At 40.8% G+C, this 18,269-nt stretch overlaps 1 protein-coding gene across 1 annotated transcript in view; it reads right to left on the bottom strand.

The window, feature by feature from the left end:
* Positions 1-18,269, bottom strand: part of LOC106579676 (reversion-inducing cysteine-rich protein with Kazal motifs) — a 108,239-nt gene that overhangs the window by 62,065 nt on the left and 27,905 nt on the right. Inside the window, exons 2-6 of the mRNA XM_014159806.2 lie at positions 11,131-11,189; positions 9,195-9,269; positions 2,191-2,227; positions 1,810-1,895; positions 1,682-1,729 (exon numbers count right to left, since the gene is read on the bottom strand). Coding sequence (XP_014015281.2) covers positions 1,682-1,729; positions 1,810-1,895; positions 2,191-2,227; positions 9,195-9,269; positions 11,131-11,189 — 305 coding nt within the window. The remainder of the gene's footprint in view (positions 1-1,681; positions 1,730-1,809; positions 1,896-2,190; positions 2,228-9,194; positions 9,270-11,130; positions 11,190-18,269) is intronic.

The raw sequence follows: 18,269 nt of genomic DNA, 5'->3' as shown, positions 1-18,269 counted from the left end.
TCTCAAGGCAGCTGGGACCATAGTCACCAAGAAAACAATTGGTAACACACTACGCCGTGAAGGACTGAAATCTTGCAGCGCCTGCAAGGTCCCATTCCTCAAGAAAGCACATATACATGCCCGTCTGAAGTTTGCCAATGAACATCTGAATGATTCAGAGGACAACTGGGTGAAAGTGTTGTGGTCAGATGAGACCAAAATGGAGCTCTTTGGCATCAACTCAACTCGCCGTGTTTGGAGGAGGAGGAATGCTGCCTATGACCCCAAGAACACCATCCCCACCGTCAAACATGGAGGTGGAAACATTATGCTTTGGGGGTGTTTTTCTGCTAAGGGGACAGGACAACTTCACCGCATCAAAGGGACGATGGACGGGGCCATGTACCGTCAAATCTTGGGTGAGAACCTCCTTCCCTCAGCCAGGGCATTGAAAATGGGTCGTGGATGGGAATTCCAGCATGACAATGACCCAAAACACACGGCCAAGGCAACAAAGGAGTGGCTCAAGAAGAAGCACATTAAGGTCCTGGAGTGGCCTAGCCAGTCTCCAGACCTTAATCCCATAGAAAATCTGTGGAGGGAGCTGAAGGTTCGAGTTGCCAAACATCAGCCTCGAAACCTTAATGACTTGGAGAAGATCTGCAAAGAAGAGTGGGACAAAATCCCTCCTGAGATGTGTGCAAACCTGGTGGCCAACTACAAGAAACGTCTGACCTCTGTGATTGCCAACAAGGGTTTTGCCACCAAGTACTAAGTCATGTTTTGCAGAGGGGTCAAATACTTATTTCCCTTATTAAAATGCAAATAAATTTATAACATTTTTTACATGCGTTTTTCTGGATTTTTTTGTTGTTATTCTGTCTCTCACTGTTCAAATAAACCTACCATTAAAATTATAGACGGATCATTTCTTTGTCAGTGGGCAAACGTACAAAATCAGCAGGGGATGAAATACTTTTTTCCCTCACTGTATGGCTCTGAGCTAAGCCATCTTCTTAGCGGGAGTAGATGAGTTCACGCCTCCCTTTGACAAGACAGGCTCCAATTAGAGCTTAGATAATGACCTTCCTTTAAACCAGTGGTATTCAAACTTTTTCAGAGGAGACCATATTTTGTTTACAAACATTTCTGCGAACCCCATTTTCTTCACCTGAATTTCTGGCGACCCCACTACACCCCAAATCTAATGACACAGCCTTAAAATCGGTAGGTGGATTTTTTTTATACATTAAATAGCCTTCAATTCATTACAATTTTATCTCTCTTTTCAAAATGAATACATTTACTTAATACATGCATATTTTTCAAACTATCTCAAAAACATTTGTATATTGATCCATACAAGAATCTATACTCTTAATTGTTTGTAAAAAAAAAAAAAAGTTGTATTTTATAAAAAATGTTATTTCCTTACTAGGGTGTAATTGAATACCACTGGTTTAGAGTGCTATACGGACAGGAAATAACCTCATAAAGAGGGGTGGGGAGGAGGACAATGCTGAGGTGCTGAGATGCACCGCAGAGAAGTAGCGCTTGCTTTATCTCGTCAAACAGCACTGAGGTTTTAAAGGCCAAGGAAAGGCAGCCAGAAACTACATACAGTCTCTCAAAGACAACAGTATGTGTGATACTCAATTTAAAGCACATACTACTACACAAAACATTACCTTGTTTTACTTACCTCTGTGTCTTTTTTGCATACTCTTGTGATGTCGGTCTTGGATGATGCCTATAGGGTCAGAGAATGAGAAATTAGGTGATGTGCAAATAGATAAGGCTACAACGGGCCAAACTAACTTCCTCTCTCACCTGCTTGCACTCCCTGCGGCACTCGGACAAGATGGCTAGCTCACAGCAGCCCAGGCCCACCCAACCATCGGACTTCCTGGATGACCCTGTAGACAAAACAAAAATGGTCCACATTACCCACAAACCCTTGATGGGTGTAGCATTATCAGCATTAAAGTATGGATTAACTTTATCCTCTGGCGGGGGGTTTGCAAAACATTTAGACGTTTATGGGCAGCATATTAAACTGTGGACATATATGGACTTTTAGTGTGGGCTCAGTGGGTACAAAGTGTTGAGCTAAGCAACAATGTTTTTGCATCTGGGAGGCATTATGTTCTGACAGGTGGATTTGTCTGTAACGGCACCGTATCCCCTGGAAACGCTACCCCCATAGCTCACCAGGTAGTGTGGAGTTGACGCAGATCCAAAGCTCATTCTGTGAAACAGAGAGAAAAGGTAATGTCATTATGAACAGATGACCAATGCCAAAACAAGCATGAGAACAAGGGAAGAAAATGCCCAGTTCATAACAGAAGGACAGGTTGTTTTGATGTACAGAGGTTTTTCTGGAGTTGGACAAAATTCAAAGGAAGGAGCCACATGGAAGACCTCTGTTAGGGGCCTAAGTGAAAGTAAGAATGTCCGTTCATTTCTAGAAATCCTGTCTTAGTTTGTGTCTTCCATCTCTCAACAGGAAATGATATCAGATAACTGGTGGTTCTTTGGGTGAAACAGCATACTGTAATTTACTGCGTTTGCAGGGGCTATTGAATTTCATAGAGAACATTTCTTTTTTTATATGACTGCCATCTAATTCAAAAATATATTCATGCAGTGGAAACAGAGACATATAAACCACAAAAACTCATAAGAGCTTTGTGGTAATATATTGTGGGATTAATAACACACAGCAATAAACACAAACATCCTAGGCACGTATGGATAAAGAACACAACACATGGAGAAGGAGCAGTGAGTGCCCAGAGAGCATTCTCTGTCTCTAGCCCTGAACAAGATAAAGAACTATATAAACTGGATATTGTCTGAGGTTCAGCTCAGTCCCTCAAGTCTGTTGGCTCTCGAAAATAAGAGACACTTGTCAGGAGGCTTCACCATCCTTTACGATGCCGACGGAGAGAAATGGTATCTCTACATGAACTATAAACATAATTTGTGATGAAGGGGAACCCAAGACGATTTGGGAACATGAAGGACGACTGGCGGTGGAGGGTGGATTTTAGCAGCCTTCCAAGTACAACCACTATTAGACCTCAACATGCCAAGAAACAGTCCCTTGGAAACAATCCCTTGGAAACAATCTCTTAGAAACAATCCCTTAGAAACAATCCCTTAGAAACAATCCCTTAGAAACAATCCCTTAGAAACAATCCCTTAGAAACAATCCCTTAGAAACAATCCCCTAGAAACAATCCCTTAGAAACAATCTCTTAGAAACAATCTCTTAGAAACAATCTCTTAGAAACAATCCCTTGGAACAGCTGTGAGATGTTTTGTGGTGTGTGAGAGTGAGAGAGACCTTGGAGCATCAGTACTAATATGCTGCTGAAATCGTTTCCAAAATCAACAAATCAGGTCCATTTTTGCAAATTAGCTCATTAACAGCAGGACACAAAGTATTTAACTCTAGCTAATGACAGACTGGTTTCTAATTGGCTGTTTGGAGCAGTGCAAATGAAAAACAGTTGGGCGTTCCAGGTTTGTAGTTACGTTGGTGGGTGGGGAGTGTTTAGCCTTATTTCACGACCCGCTCTTTGATACTTCTTTGATACTTTAATACTTCTTTGATACCTTTATACTTCTTTAATATTTATTTGATACTTCTTTGATACTTTGATACATCTTCGATACTTCTTTAATACTTATATAATACTTATTTGATACTTTGATAGTTCTTTAATACTTATTTGATAGTTCTTTAATACTTTGATAGTTATTTTATACTTCTTTGATACTTTTATACTTATTTGATACTTTTATACTTCTTTGATACTTTTTAAATACTTCTTAGATACTTTTTTAATACTTCTTAGATACTTATTTGATACATTAATACTTCTTTGATGCTTTGATGCTTCTTTGATACTTATTTGATACATATTTGATACTTATTTAATACTTCTTTGATACTTTGATACTTATTTGAAACTTCTTTGATACTTCTTTGATACATGAATACTTCTTTGATACTTTGATGCTTCTTTGATACTTCTTTGATACTTTGATACTTATTTGATACTTTGATACTTCTTTAATACTTTGCTACTTCGTTGCTACTTATTTGAAATGTCTTTGATACTTTGATACTTCTTAGATACTTCCTTAATAGTTCTTTGATACTTCTTTAATACTTCAATATTTCTTTGATACTTTGATAGTGCTTTAGTAATTCTTTAATACTTCTTTTATACTTCTTTCATACTTTTTGATATTGTAATACTTATTTGATACTTTTTTGATACTTCTTTGCTACTTCTTTGATACTTATTTGAAACGTCTTTGATACTTCTTAGATACTTCCTTAATACTTATTTGATACTTCTTTAATACTTCAATATTTCTTTGATACATTGATAGTTCTTTAATACTTCTTTGATAGTTCTTTTATACTTCTTTAATACTTTTTTTACATTTTAATACTTATATGATACTTTGATACTTCTTTGATTCTTTAATACTTATTTAATACTTTGATACCTGTGATACTTTTATACTTCTTTAATACTTTGATACTTCTTTGATACTTCTTTGATACTTATTTGAAAGCTCTTTGATACTTATTTAATACTTTGATACTTCTTAGATACTTATTTAATACTTCTTTGATACTTCTTCAATACTTATTTGATACTTCTTTGATACTTCTTTGATATTTGAATACTTATTTGATACTTTGATGCATCTTTGATACTTCGTAGATACTTCTTTGATAGATTAATACTTATTTGATACTTTGATGCTTCCTTGATACTTATTTGATACTTCTTTAATACTATGATACTTCTTTGATAGTTATTTGATACTTTTTTATATTTCTTTAATACTTTGATACTTCTTTGATACTTAATTCATACATCTTTCATACTTTAATACTTCTTTGATACTTCTTGATACTTCTTTAATACTTTGCTACTTCTTTGATACTTATTTGAAACGTCTTTGATACTTCTTTAATACTTTGATTCTTCTTAGATACTTCCTTAATACTTATTTGATACTTCTTTGATACTTCAATATTGCTTTGATACTTTGATAGTTCTTTAATAGTTCTTTAACACTTCTTTAATACTTCTTTGATACTTTTTAAAATATTTTAATACTTATATGATACTTTGATACTTTTTTGATATTTATTTGATTCTTTTATACTTCTTTAATACGTTGATACTTCTTTGATACTTTGATACTTTTTTGATACTTCTTGAATACTTTGATGCTTCTTTGATACTTCTTTGATACGTCTTTGATACTTTGATACTTATTTGAAACATCTTTGAGACTTCTTTGATACTTCTTTGATACATTAATGCCAATTCCAAGAGGCCGTAGCAGTCACACGTCTTTGTCCTCGTCTTGTCCCATGTGGTTAGCTGACCACCCTCTGCCCCCAGCTGTGCCCTGGACACCATATGTAGATTGATTGCTCCCCATCTATCTTCAGAGCTAGTGCTGCTAGGTGACTAAAACTGGGACATGCTTAACACCCCGGCCATCCTACAATCTAAGCTTGATGCCCTCAATCTCACACAAATGATCAATGAACCTACCAGGTACAACCCCAAATCTGTAAACACGGGCACCCTCATAGATATCATCTTGCCCTCCAAACTTGCCCTCCAAATACACCTCTGCTGTCTTCAACCAAGATCTCATCGATCACTGCCTCATTGCCTGCATCCGTAATGGGTCTGCGGTCAAACGACCACCCCTCATCACTGTCAAACGCTCCCTAAAACACTTCAGCAAGCAGGGCTTTCTAATTAACCTGGCCCGGGTTCTCACCATCTTAAAGCATGCCCCATTCAAAAAATGTAGAACCAGGAACAGATATAGCCCTTGTTTCACTCCAGACCTGACTGCCCTTGACCAGCACAAAAACATCCTGTGGTGTACTGCATTAGCATCAAATAGCCCCCGTGATATGCAACTTTTCAGGGAAGTTAGGAACCAATATACACAAGCAGTTAGGAAAGCTAAGGCTAGCTTTTTCAAACAGAAATTTGCATCCTGTAGCACAAACTCAAAAATGTTCTGCGACACTGTAAAGTCCATGGAGAATGAGAGCACCTCCTCCCAGCCGCCCACTGCACTAAGGCTAGGAAACATTGTCACCACCGATAAATCCCCGATAATTGAGAATTTCAATAAGCATTTTTCTACGGCTGGCCATGCTTTCCACCTGGCTACCCCTACCCCGGTCAACTGCCCTGCACCCCCCACAGCAACTCGCCCAAGCCTCCTCCATTTCTCCTTCACCTAAATCCAGATAGCTGATGTTCTGAAAGAGCTGCAAAATCTGGACCCCTACAACTCAGCTGGGCTAGACAATCTGGACCCTCTCTTTCTAAAATTATCTGCCGAAATTGTTGCAACCCCTATTACTAGCCTGTTCAACCTCTCTTTCGTATGGTCTGAGATCCCCAAAGATTGGAAAGCTGCCGTGGTCATCCCCCTCTTCAAAGGGGGAGACACTCTAGACCAAAACTGCTACAGACCTATATCTTTCCTACCCTGCCTTTCTAAGGTCTTCGAAAGCCAAGTTAACAAACAGTTCACCGACCATTTCGAATCCCACCGTACCTTCTCCGCTATGCAATCTGGCTTCCGAGCTGGTCAAGGGTGCACCTCAGCCACGCTCAAGGTCCTAAATGATATCATAACTGCCATCGATAAGAGACAATACTGTGCAGCCGTATTCATCGACCCAAGGCTTTCGACTCTGTCATTCACCACATTCTTATCGGCAGACTCAACAGCCTTGGTTTCTCAAATCACTGCCTCGCCTGGTTCACCAACTACTTCTCTGATAGAGTTCAGTGTGTCAAATCGGAGGGCCTATTGTCCGGACCTCTGGCAGTCTCTATGGGGGTGCCACAGTGTTCAATTCTTGGGCAGACTCTTCTCTGTATATATCAATGATGTCGCTCTTGCTGCAGGTGATTCTTTGATCCACCTCTACGCAGATGACACTATTCTGTATACTTCTGGCCCCTCTTTGGGCACTGTGCTAACTAACCTCCAGACGAGCTTCAACGCCATACAACTCTCCTTCCGTGGCCTCCAACTGCTCTTAAATGCAAGTAAAACTAAATGCATGCTCTTCAACCGATCGCTGCCTGCACCTGCCCGCCCGTCCAGCATCACTACTGTGGACGGTTCTGACCTAGAATATTTGGACAACTACAAATACCTAGGTGTCTGGTTAGACTGTAAACTCTCCTTCCAGACGCACATTAAGCATCTCCAATCCAAAATTAAATCTAGAATCGGCTTCCTATTGTGCAAAAAAGCATCCTTCACTCATGCTGCCAAACATACCCTCGTAAAACTGACCATCCTACCGATCCTCGACTTTGGCGATGTCATTTACAAAATAGCCTCCAACACTCTACTCAACAAATTGGATGCAGTCTATCACAGTGCCATCCGTTTTGTCACCAAAGCCCCATATACTACCCACCACTGTGACCTGTACGCTCTCGTTGGCTGGCCCTCGCTTCATACTCGTTGCCAAACCCACTGGCTCTAGGTCATCTATACGTCTTTGCTAGGTAAAGCTCCGCCTTATCTCAGCTCACTGGTCACGATAACAACACCCACCCGTAGCATTCGCTCCAGCAGGTATATTTCACAGGTCACCCCCAAAGCCAACTCCTGCTTTGGCTGCCTTTCCTTCCAGTTTTCTGCTGCCAATAAGTGGAACGAACTGCAAAAATCGCTGAAGCTGGAGACTCTTATCTCCCTCACTAACTTCAAGCACCAGCTGTCAGAGCAGCTCACAGATCATTGCACCTGTACATAGCCCATCTGTAAATAGCCCATCCAACTACCTCATCACCATACTGTATTTATTTATTTATTTATTTATGTTGCTCCTTTGCACCCAAGTATCTCTACTTGCACATTAATCTTCTGCACATCTATCACTCCAGTGTTTAATTGCTATATCGTAATTACCTTGCCATTATGGTCTATTTTATTGCCTTACCTCCCTTATTTTACCTCATTTGCACACACTGTGGATTTTTGTACTGTATTATTGACTGTATGTTTGTTTATTCCATGTGTGACTCTGTGTTGTTGTATGTCTTCGAACTGCTTTGCTTTATCTTGGCCAGGTCACAGTTGTAAATGAGAACTTGTTCTCAACTAGCCTACCTGGTTAAATAAAGGTGAAATGAAAAAAATAAAAGAATAATACTTCTGTGATACTTTGATACTTCTTTAATACTTTGATACTTATTTGATACTTCTTTGATAGTTTGTTGATATTTCTTAAATACTTCGATACTTTTTTGATACTTCTTTGATACTTCTTTGATACTTCTTTGATGATACTTTGATACTTTGATACTTCTTTGATTCTTTGATACTTCTTTGATTCTTCTTAAATACTTATTTGAAACTTCTTTTATACTTTTTTGATACTCCTTTAATACATTGATAATTTTCGATACCTCTTTAATACTTCTTTGATACTTTAATACTTTAATAATTTTTGAGAAATTTTTGATACTTCTTTGATATTTCTTTAATACCTTGATACTTTTTTGCTACTTCTTTAATACTTTGATAGTTCTTTAATACTTTGATACTTATTTAATACTTCTTTGATACTTCTTTAATACTTCTTTGATACTTCTTTGTACCTTTAGTAAGACCAGGTACAATAGACTTGTGAGTAATGCTTATAAGCTTTGCCATAGCCACAGATACATTTTCTGTGTCATAATGAAAGATTTCGTAGAAAACTTTATTACAGCCACTGAAGGCTGTAATAAAGTGCAACAAGGGTGCAACAAGCACCGGACGTGCTTGCTGCACCCTCGACAACTACTATGATTATTATTATTTGACCATGCTGGTCATTTATGAAAATTTGAACATCTTGACCATGTTCTGTTATAATATCCACCCGGCACAGCCAGAAGAGGACTGGCCACCCCTCATAGCCTGGCTCCTCTCTAGGTTTCTTCCTAGGTTTTTGGCCTTTCTAGGGAGTTTTTCCTAGCCACCGTGCTTCTTTCACATGCATTGCTTGCTGTTTGTGGTTTTAGGCTGGATTTCTGTACAGCACTTTGAGATATCAGCTGATGTACGAAGGACTTTATAAATACATTTGATTTGATTTGAAGGCTATTTTTAGATCAGAAATCCCCACTTACCATAGACTCAGGGCAGTAGCTTGGTAATCGCTGTAGTAGGTGCTTCAAACGGGATTCGCTTTTAATGGTGGCGAGCTGGAAACAGAAAGCAGTGTGTAATATCATATTCAAAACATGTTTTCACCAAGAACAAGCTCCAAACATTTGTTGTGAAACCTCTGTAAACAGGTTTTGTATCATTAAATGGTCATTATCAATCTTGAGTTCATTTAACAACACTATAGTATCTTCCCCAAATGGCAAAAGGGGTTCACACTTGGCTCTCTAGGCCGTGTGACACTGCTACATAAAACAAACTGGGCAGGGCCAATGACAGCTGACGACTGCAGCGTTATCAACATAGGGTGAAGAGCTGTTGGTTGACTCTCACAAGGCCTGGGAGAATCCTGTGCCTGCCAACACTTTCTGGCTTAGTGCACGGTCATGAAATTAGCTCTGGGAGATTTATAACCACTTAGTAAGAGCTTTCTAAAAGACTACACAAATAATGGGAGCTGGGAGTTGATGTTGTTTTTGGTTGGTCTCCTTCACTCCTTCGTTGTTTTACTTCATAAATAGGACCACCGTTTGGATTCTTTGTGAGAAATTGTACACTTTAACTTGAGGTTATAACGTAACATCTTGAATAATTTGTAGTAGAGTGCAGTAGTAGTAGAGCACAGTAGAGTATTTCTACACTAAAGCGGAGTTCAGGCCCAACTGTTGAATCAGATCTTCCCTATGACTGTGATTCATCCCCACCACCAGGTGTCTGCAATTGTTTGATTCTAGTCAGGGTGATGAAGCTGGCTTGTTCTGCTTTCTGTTCATGCATTCTCACCATTCATCATCATTACTCCATGTTCTATCTAGGTAGCACATTCTTATTTGTGAGGTGAAATAAATTGAGGTTTACGCTGGGGATTGACGGACAGTAATTTCATACAGTCGCAACGTTCAAAAACAAAAGCAGATGCCGAGCGGTGATTTCTTGGCCGTTAATCAAAGAAATCTCCAGAACACTACAAAGGCAAGGCCATGAAAACGCACAATCTACTCAGGCCATTTCTAAAACATTTTCCTCTCTTTCTCTCCGTCTTTGAAGGATAAATAAATGTCCTTTCAGAGGCTGAAGGCCTCCCCTCATCAAAGAGGTAGCCGACCCTCCATTAAGAAAAAGAAGGGAGTTTACACGGAGCCCTGTGGCACACCCCTGAAAAAAAAAACTCTGCAGAAACATAACAGATTGGCACAACGCTAACAAGACGGCCATTGTCCCTCTGTCCTCTTCCCGCTTCTTTCTCTCTCTCTTGCTTGCTTTCTCTCCCATCTATCTGTAATGTGTTACTCTCGCTCTTCCCCATCACTCCACCTCTCAGTAGCAGGTGCAGGGAACAGGGCAACCAATTCTCTCTCTCTCTCTCTCTCTCTCTCTCTCTCTCTCTCTCTCTCTCTCTCTCTCTCTCTCTCTCTCTCTCTCTCTCTCTCTCTCTCTCTAATCCTTCACTAATGATAAATAACAATAAGATGCAGAGAGAGGTTGAGATGGAGAGTGAGAGAGAGATGGAGAGAGAGAAGGGAGAGGGAGAGAAGGGAGAGAGAGAGATTTTTCACTTTTGTATATTATCTACTTCACTTGCTTTGGCAATGTTAACATATGTTTCCCATGCCAATAAAGCCCCTTGAATTGAATTGAGAGGGGAGACCCTTTAACTGCTCTTAGCTCAAATGGGAGACACGGATAACTTTTATACAAGCTCTCATTGCTACAATTCGAAGGACAGAAAACCCCATTTCATTTCAGCGCTTTTCATCAAATAGTCTATCCAGCTACAAATAATACTGAGACCATTGTTCTGGGGCTCTTTCACTCTTGTGTTCTACTTCATGCCCTGTGTGTGTGTGTGTGTGTGTGTGTGTGTGTGTGTGTGTGTGTTCAGTCTGTGGCCTCCCTTACCTGTTCGCATGCTTCCCAACATGGTGATAGCTTCTCAGCATGGTGGCAGCAGGAGGAATCTGTGGAGGAAAAACACAGACAGACAGAGAGAGAGAGAGAGGGGGGGGTACAGAGAGCGAGAGAGAGCGAGAGAGAGAGCGAGAGAGAGAGAGAAAGCGAGAGAGGGCGTGAGAGAGAGAGACAGAGAGAGACAGAGAGAGGGAGAGAGAGAGAGAGAGAGAGAGAGTGAGAGAGGAGTAAAAGGCGCTGCATGGTCAAACTGACGTCTGCATTGGCCGTGCAGCATTTACAGTGACATGGCCTCTACAGAAATCAGGACATTCATACTTCTTGCGCTTCGTGAAGGAAGTTGTCAAAGAAGTAAGTTTGTGTTTATACAGGACCTCCCACCCTCACCTACGTCAATCAATCATGTCAATGTGGAGCTATACAAAGCCCTCTGCATTGTTGCGGTACGGACCTCGATTTGGCCTCTGCATGCCTCCGGAAGCTCCGCAATTGCGTCACACCCTCCATACGGCGCCTTGGACCACATTTTCAGATCAAGCATTAATTGGCTTTTAGTCTTTGCTTTATGATAAAAACATCCTAAAGAGTGATGCTATACATCGTTTGACATGTTTCTACGAACGTAAATATAACTTTTTTTTACTTTTCGTTGTGACATTTTGCGCGTGCTTCATGCATTTGGAGTAGTGGACTAAACGTGCGAACAAAAAGGAGGTATTTGGACATAAATGATGGACTTTATCGAACAAAACAAACATTTATTGTGGAACTGGGATTCCTGGGAGTGCATTCTGATGAAGATCATCAAAGGTAAGTGAATATTTATAATGTAATTTTTGTCATTTCTGTTGACTCCAAAATGGCGGGTATCTGTATGGCTTGTTTTGATATCTGAGCGCTGTACTCAGATTATTGCAAAATTTGCTTTCGATGTAAAGCTTTTTTGAAATCTGACACAGCGGTTGCATTAAGGAGAAGTGTATCTATAATTCTTTGAATAACTGTTGAATATTTTATCAACGTTTATGATGAGTATTTCTGTAAATTGATGTGCTCATTCACCGGGAGTTTTGGGAGGCAAAACATTTCTGAACATTACACGCCAATGTAAAATGTTTTTTTTTTAATATAAATATGAACTTTATCGAGCAAGACATACATGTATTGTGTAACATGAAGTCCTATGAGTGCCATCTGATGAAGATCATCAACGGTTAGTGATTCATTTTAGCTGTATTTATGGTATTTGTGACGCCTCTCCTTGCTTGGAAAATGGCTTTGTGGTTTTTCTTGTCTTGGCGCCATTTTAATGTAATCTAATGTTATGCTTTTGCCGTAAAGCCTTTTTGAAATCGGACAATGTGGTTGGATTAACAAGAAGTGTATCTTTAAAATGGGATATAATAGTTGTATGTTTGAGAAATTTGAATTATGAGATTTTTGTTGTTTTGAATTTGCTGCCCTGCTATTTCACTGGCTTTTGAATAGTGTGTCCCGCGGTTGGGACGCTAGCGTCCCACATACCCCAGAGAGGTTAACAAGCATGGCTACCACAGCATTCTGAAGCGGTATGCCTTCCCATAAATATGCCATTGATATGCCATCCCATAAACTTGTTCAGTTTATGTCTCAGTTGTTGAATCTTGTTATGTTCATACAAATATTTACACATGTTAAGTTTGCTGAAAATAAACGCAGTTGACAGTGAGAGGACGTTTCTATTTTTGCGGAGTTTATAAGGTCCTACAGTTGACAGTGCAAGTCAAAACAAAAACCAAGCCATGAGGTCGAAGGAATTGCCCGTAGCGCTCCGAGACAGGATTGTGTTGAGGCACAGATCTGGGGAAGGGTACCAAAAAAATGTCTGTAGCATCGAAGGTCCCCAAGAACACTGTGGCCTCCATCATTCTTAAATGGAAGAAGTTTGGAACCACCAAGACTTTTCCTAGAGCTGGCCGCCCGGTCAATCTGAGCAATCGGGGGAGAATGGTCATACTGACAGAGCTCCAGAGTTCTTCTGCGGAGATGGGAGAACCTTCCAGAAGAACAACCATCTCTGCAGCACTCCACCAATCAGGCCTTTATGGTAGAGTGGCCAGACAGAAGACACTCCTCAGTAAAAGGCACATGACAGCCCGCTTGGAGTTTGCCAAAAGGCACTTAAGGACTCTCAGACCATGAGAAACAAGATTCTCTGGTCTAATGAAACCAAGATTGAACTATTTTGCCTGAATGCCAAGCGTCACATCTGGAGCAAACTAGGCACCATCCCTACGTTGAAGCATGGTGGTGGCAGCATCATTCTGTGGGGATGTTTTTCAGTGGCAGGGACTGGGAGACTAGTTAGGATTGAGGCAAGGATGAAGTACAGACAGATCCTTGATGAAAACCTGCTCCAGAGCACTCAGGACCTCAGACTGGGGCAAAGATTCACCTTCCAACAGGACAATGACCCTAAGCACACAGCCAAGACAACACAGGAGTGGCTTTGGGACAAGTCTCTGAATGTCCTTGAGTGGCCCAGCCAGAGCCCGGATTTGAACCCGATCGAACATCTCTGGAGAGACCTAAAAACAGCTGTGCAGCGACGCTCCCCATCCAGCCTATTTTGTGTAGATTGATGAGAGAAAAAACGATTTAATCAAGTTTAGAATAAGGCTGTAATAAAATGTGGAAAAAGTCAAGGGATCTGAATACTTTCTGAATGCACTGTACATCTATCTTAAGCCATCCCTTTAAACACAGTGTACCTTTTAGTTAGAATTTTGTCAACAGACACACTAGAATATGGAGAGAATGGGTTCCGAATATTAGGGATCAATGAAATAAATCCATCCAAATATATGCATATTCATCTCTGTTTCAGCACCAATTGGTAGATTTAAAAATACTCTGATTTTGTAGATTATTTAGGGTTCGGAAAAGTATTTATGACTGAAAAAACTGGTTTGGAGAGCATTTACGCACGAAAGAAAAATAAAACGGTCATTTGATTCATGTGTTGTGTTTGCACTCTGCTCCATAACGATTGAATTATCCTTTCTTCTTTATTATCAACTGGTACTAATGATCCTCAGCAACAACTACACGGCCGTGATGGTGTTTACAGAGGAAGCAAAATGGAGGTTAAAGAAACAATGTATTTAAATGGAATGATAATGTAGGCTATACAAACTGAAGGGAACCAACAGTAAACTGGCAATTACATATGTGTGGTTATTAGGCCTACTGACCGTCTATACTGATAGTGGCTAATATTTAATGCCCGAGAAGCCGGTGTTTGCAGGATATATTGGCACGGATGTTGTTTGGCCCGAGACAAAGTCGAGGGTTGACAAACCTGCCGATATATCCTCCAAACACCAGCTTCGAGGGCATTATGACTTTTATACAACGGGTTACCAACATATTCAATTAATGAATTACATATTTTCATTAAAAATGTTATTTTGATTCATTTATTCATACTATTTCATCCTTCCACAAGATATAGTCCCGACACAAATCTAGGGTTGCTACGCAAGCCGGCTGGTCGTTCGTTCTATTGGTTCGGTTGCCAGAGACGCTAGGCAGTCAGTCGTTCAGTCTTTTAGTTCTGTATCTATGGACGCGACCCAGTCGTTCAGTCTTTTAGTTCTGTATCTATGGACGCGACCCAGTCGTTCAGTCTTTTAGTTCTGTATCTATGGACGCGACCCAGTCGTTCAGTCTTTTAGTTCTGTATTCTTAGCGCCAAACCGCACCACAAACAAACCAGACCCAGACCTGATTCATGTTGGTTTAAACTCATTGACACTAAAAACAAATGGTTCTATATAGCACCAACAAGGGTTCCTCTATCGTTACAACCCTTTTTGGGGCTATATAGACTTCTTAAAAAATTCTAGAATGGTACTTCTAGAATTTCTCAATCAAAAAGGTTCTACAAATAACCTTATAAAGAAGTATACAGGTTTATTGTTTTCTGGTTATCCATATTATATATCATTTTTATTAATGTGTTAATTGACAAGTTGAATCAGGTGCGATAGCTCTGGAATAGCTGTGGGTCCCTAAGCCGAGAATTGAGAACCACTGAGTTATAGTGATGGGAAACTGAGGCAATCTGAATGCTTAGGAGCTTTCACCAAATTGTGCTGAAAAACGGTTCATTACTCGGAGCTTCATTATCCTCTCACAATGCACATTAGTGACATCTGCTGGTCAATAAATAGCGGCGAGTGATTCTCAGATCAATTTGTCTGTTTTCATCAAAACTCTGTGGCGCAGAGGTAAGTCGCTGTCTTTAGTAACCTATAATCATCATACATCATACTTGCCTTTTTTGCCTTCAAGTTTATTCTTTTTCACAATCTGAATCTATGGCATTATTTAGGATGCTTAAGAAGGAAGCTTATACTATACTAAATAAAATACATTATTTGAGCAACAGTGCAGAAAGTGATTTCACATAAAAAATAGAAACAATTAAATAGTGTGCCTTCAACGCGATTTGACCTCATACCCTCACGTTCCGGAATGTTCCATAGTTCCATACTCCACCTGCTAAGCTAACAGTCAGGGGAAACTACATGTATAAAATCCTAACTATAGGTGATGCTTTGGGCCGACTGCAGACTGCACCACCCTCTGGGCGGACTGCACCGCCCTCTGGGCGGACTGCACCGCCCACTGGGCGGACTGCACCACCCTCTGAGCGGACTGCATCACCCTCTGGGCGGACTGCACCACCCTCTGGGCAGACTGCACCACCCTCTGGGCGGACTGCACCACCCTCTGGGCATATTGCACCACCCTCTGGGCAGACTGCACCGCCCTCTGGGCAGACTGCACCGCCCACTGGGCGGACTGCACCGCCCTCTGGAGAGCCCTGCGGTTGCGGGCAGGGCAGTTGCCGTAACAGGCGGTGATACAGTATGACAGGATGCTCCCAAATCAAATCGAATCCAATTTCATTTGTCACATGCGCCGAATACAACAGTGAAATGCTTACTTACAAGCCCTTAACCAACAATGGTGTTTTAAGAAAATAGAGTTAAGAAAATATTTACTAAATAAAGTACTTTTTTTTTTACCAATAAATAAATAAATAAATAATCAAAGTAACATAAAAAAAAATAACAATAATGAGGTTATATACAGGGGGTAACGGTACCAAGTCAATGTACGGAGGTACAGGTTAATCGAGGTCATTTGTACATGTAGGTAGGGGTAAATTGACTATGCATAAATAATAAACAGCGAGTAGCAGCAGTGTAAAAACAAAGGGGTGGGGGGTGTCCATGCAAATAGTCCGGGTGGCCATTTGATTAATTGTTCAGCAGGCTTATGGCTTGGAGGTAGAAGCTGTTAAGGAGCCTTTTGGACCTTGACTTGGCGCTCTGGTACCGCTTGCCGTGCGGTAGCAGAGAGAACAGTCTATGACTTGGGTGACTGGCAATTTTTTGACAATGGTGCATCTGTAAAAGTTTGTGAGGGTCTTATGGGGCAAGTCAAATTTCTTCAGCCTCCTGAGGTTGAAGAGGCGCTGTTGCGTCTTTTTCACCACATTGTCTGTGTGGATGGACCATTTCAGTTTGTCAGTGATGTGTCCTTTGAGGAACTTGAAGCTTTTCACCTTCTCCACTGTAGTCCCGTTGATGTGGATAGGGGCGTGCTCCTTCTGCTGAAGTCCAAAATCATCTCCTTTGTTTTGTTGATGTTGCGTGAGAGTTTATTTTCCTGGCACCACTCCGCCAGGGACCCCACCTTCTCCCTGTAGGCTGTCTCATTGCTGTTGGTAATCAGGCCTACCACTGTTGTGTTGTCCCGCAAATTTGATGATTGAGTTGGAGACGTGTGTGGCCACGCAGTCATCGGTGAATAGGAAGTACAGGAGGGGACTGAGTAAGTACCCTTGTGGGGACCCTGTGTTGAGGATCAGCGAAGTGGAGGTGTTGTTGCCTACCTTCACCACCTGGGGGCGGCCCATCAGAACGCATTCTTACGTAGGTATTCCTCTTGTCCAGATGGGATAGGGCAGTGTGCAGTGCGATGGCGATTGCATCGTCTGTGGATCTATTGGGGCGGTATGCAAATTGCAGTGGGTCTAGGGTGTCAGGTAAGGTGTAAGTGATATGATCGTTAACTAGCCTCTCAAAGCAATTCATGATGACAGAGGTGAGTGCTACGGGGTGATAGTCATTTAGTTCAGTTACCTTTGCTTTCTTGGGTACAGGAACAATGGTGGACATCTTGAAGCAAGTGGGTACAACAGACTGGGATAGGGAGAGATTGAATATGTCCATAAACACTCTATCCAGATGGTCTGCGCATGCTCTGAGGACGCGGCAAGTGATGCCGTCTGGGCCAACAGACTTGCGAGGGTTAACACACTTAATTGTATTACTCACTTCGGCCACGGAGAACGAGAGCTCACAGTCCATGGGAGCTCACTGTTTTCCTCGAAGCAGGCAAAGAAAGGGTTTAGCTTGTCCGAGAGCAAGACGTCGGTGTCCGTGACATGGCTGGGTTTCCCTTTATAATCCGTGATTGCCTGGAGTCCGTGCCACATACGTCTTGTGTCTGAGCCGTTGAATTGCGACTCCATTTTGTCTCTTTCATAATTGGACTGTTTGTATTCAACCATATTCCCAGTCACCTTGCCGTGGTTAAACGCAGTGGTTCATGAATATGAACTAATATATATGTATATATATATATATATATAGAATGACAAAGTCTACGACATTCTCTGAGGTCCGTTACACATTAATGACCTATAATACACATCTGCTGTTTTAGTCATCAGTTAATCTGGCTATTCTCTATTCATTGATTTCATTGACTTTTCTCAGTAATTTGAAGGGTTTTTCTGTATTGTTGTCTAATGTTGTCGGGGCATATTATTCTGTTTTAATGTTACTCCTGAATCACTATGATCAATATAATATAATATAATATAGTGCGGTAAAGTGGATTAGCGATGCAGTGGTCTTGGACAGAGATAGTCTGTCATTAGAGGAAGAACTGTGACAAGGTCTCTGTCCTTTTTATTTTATTTTTATTTCACCTTTATTTAACCAGGTAGGCCAGTAGAGAACAAGTTCTCATTTACAACTGCGACCTGGACAAGATAAAGCAAAGCAGTG

The sequence above is a fragment of the Salmo salar genome, chromosome ssa19 (genome assembly GCF_905237065.1).
Source record: "Salmo salar chromosome ssa19, Ssal_v3.1, whole genome shotgun sequence".
Taxonomy (NCBI): domain Eukaryota; kingdom Metazoa; phylum Chordata; class Actinopteri; order Salmoniformes; family Salmonidae; genus Salmo; species Salmo salar.
This window is presented reverse-complemented; position numbering and strand designations above follow the sequence as displayed.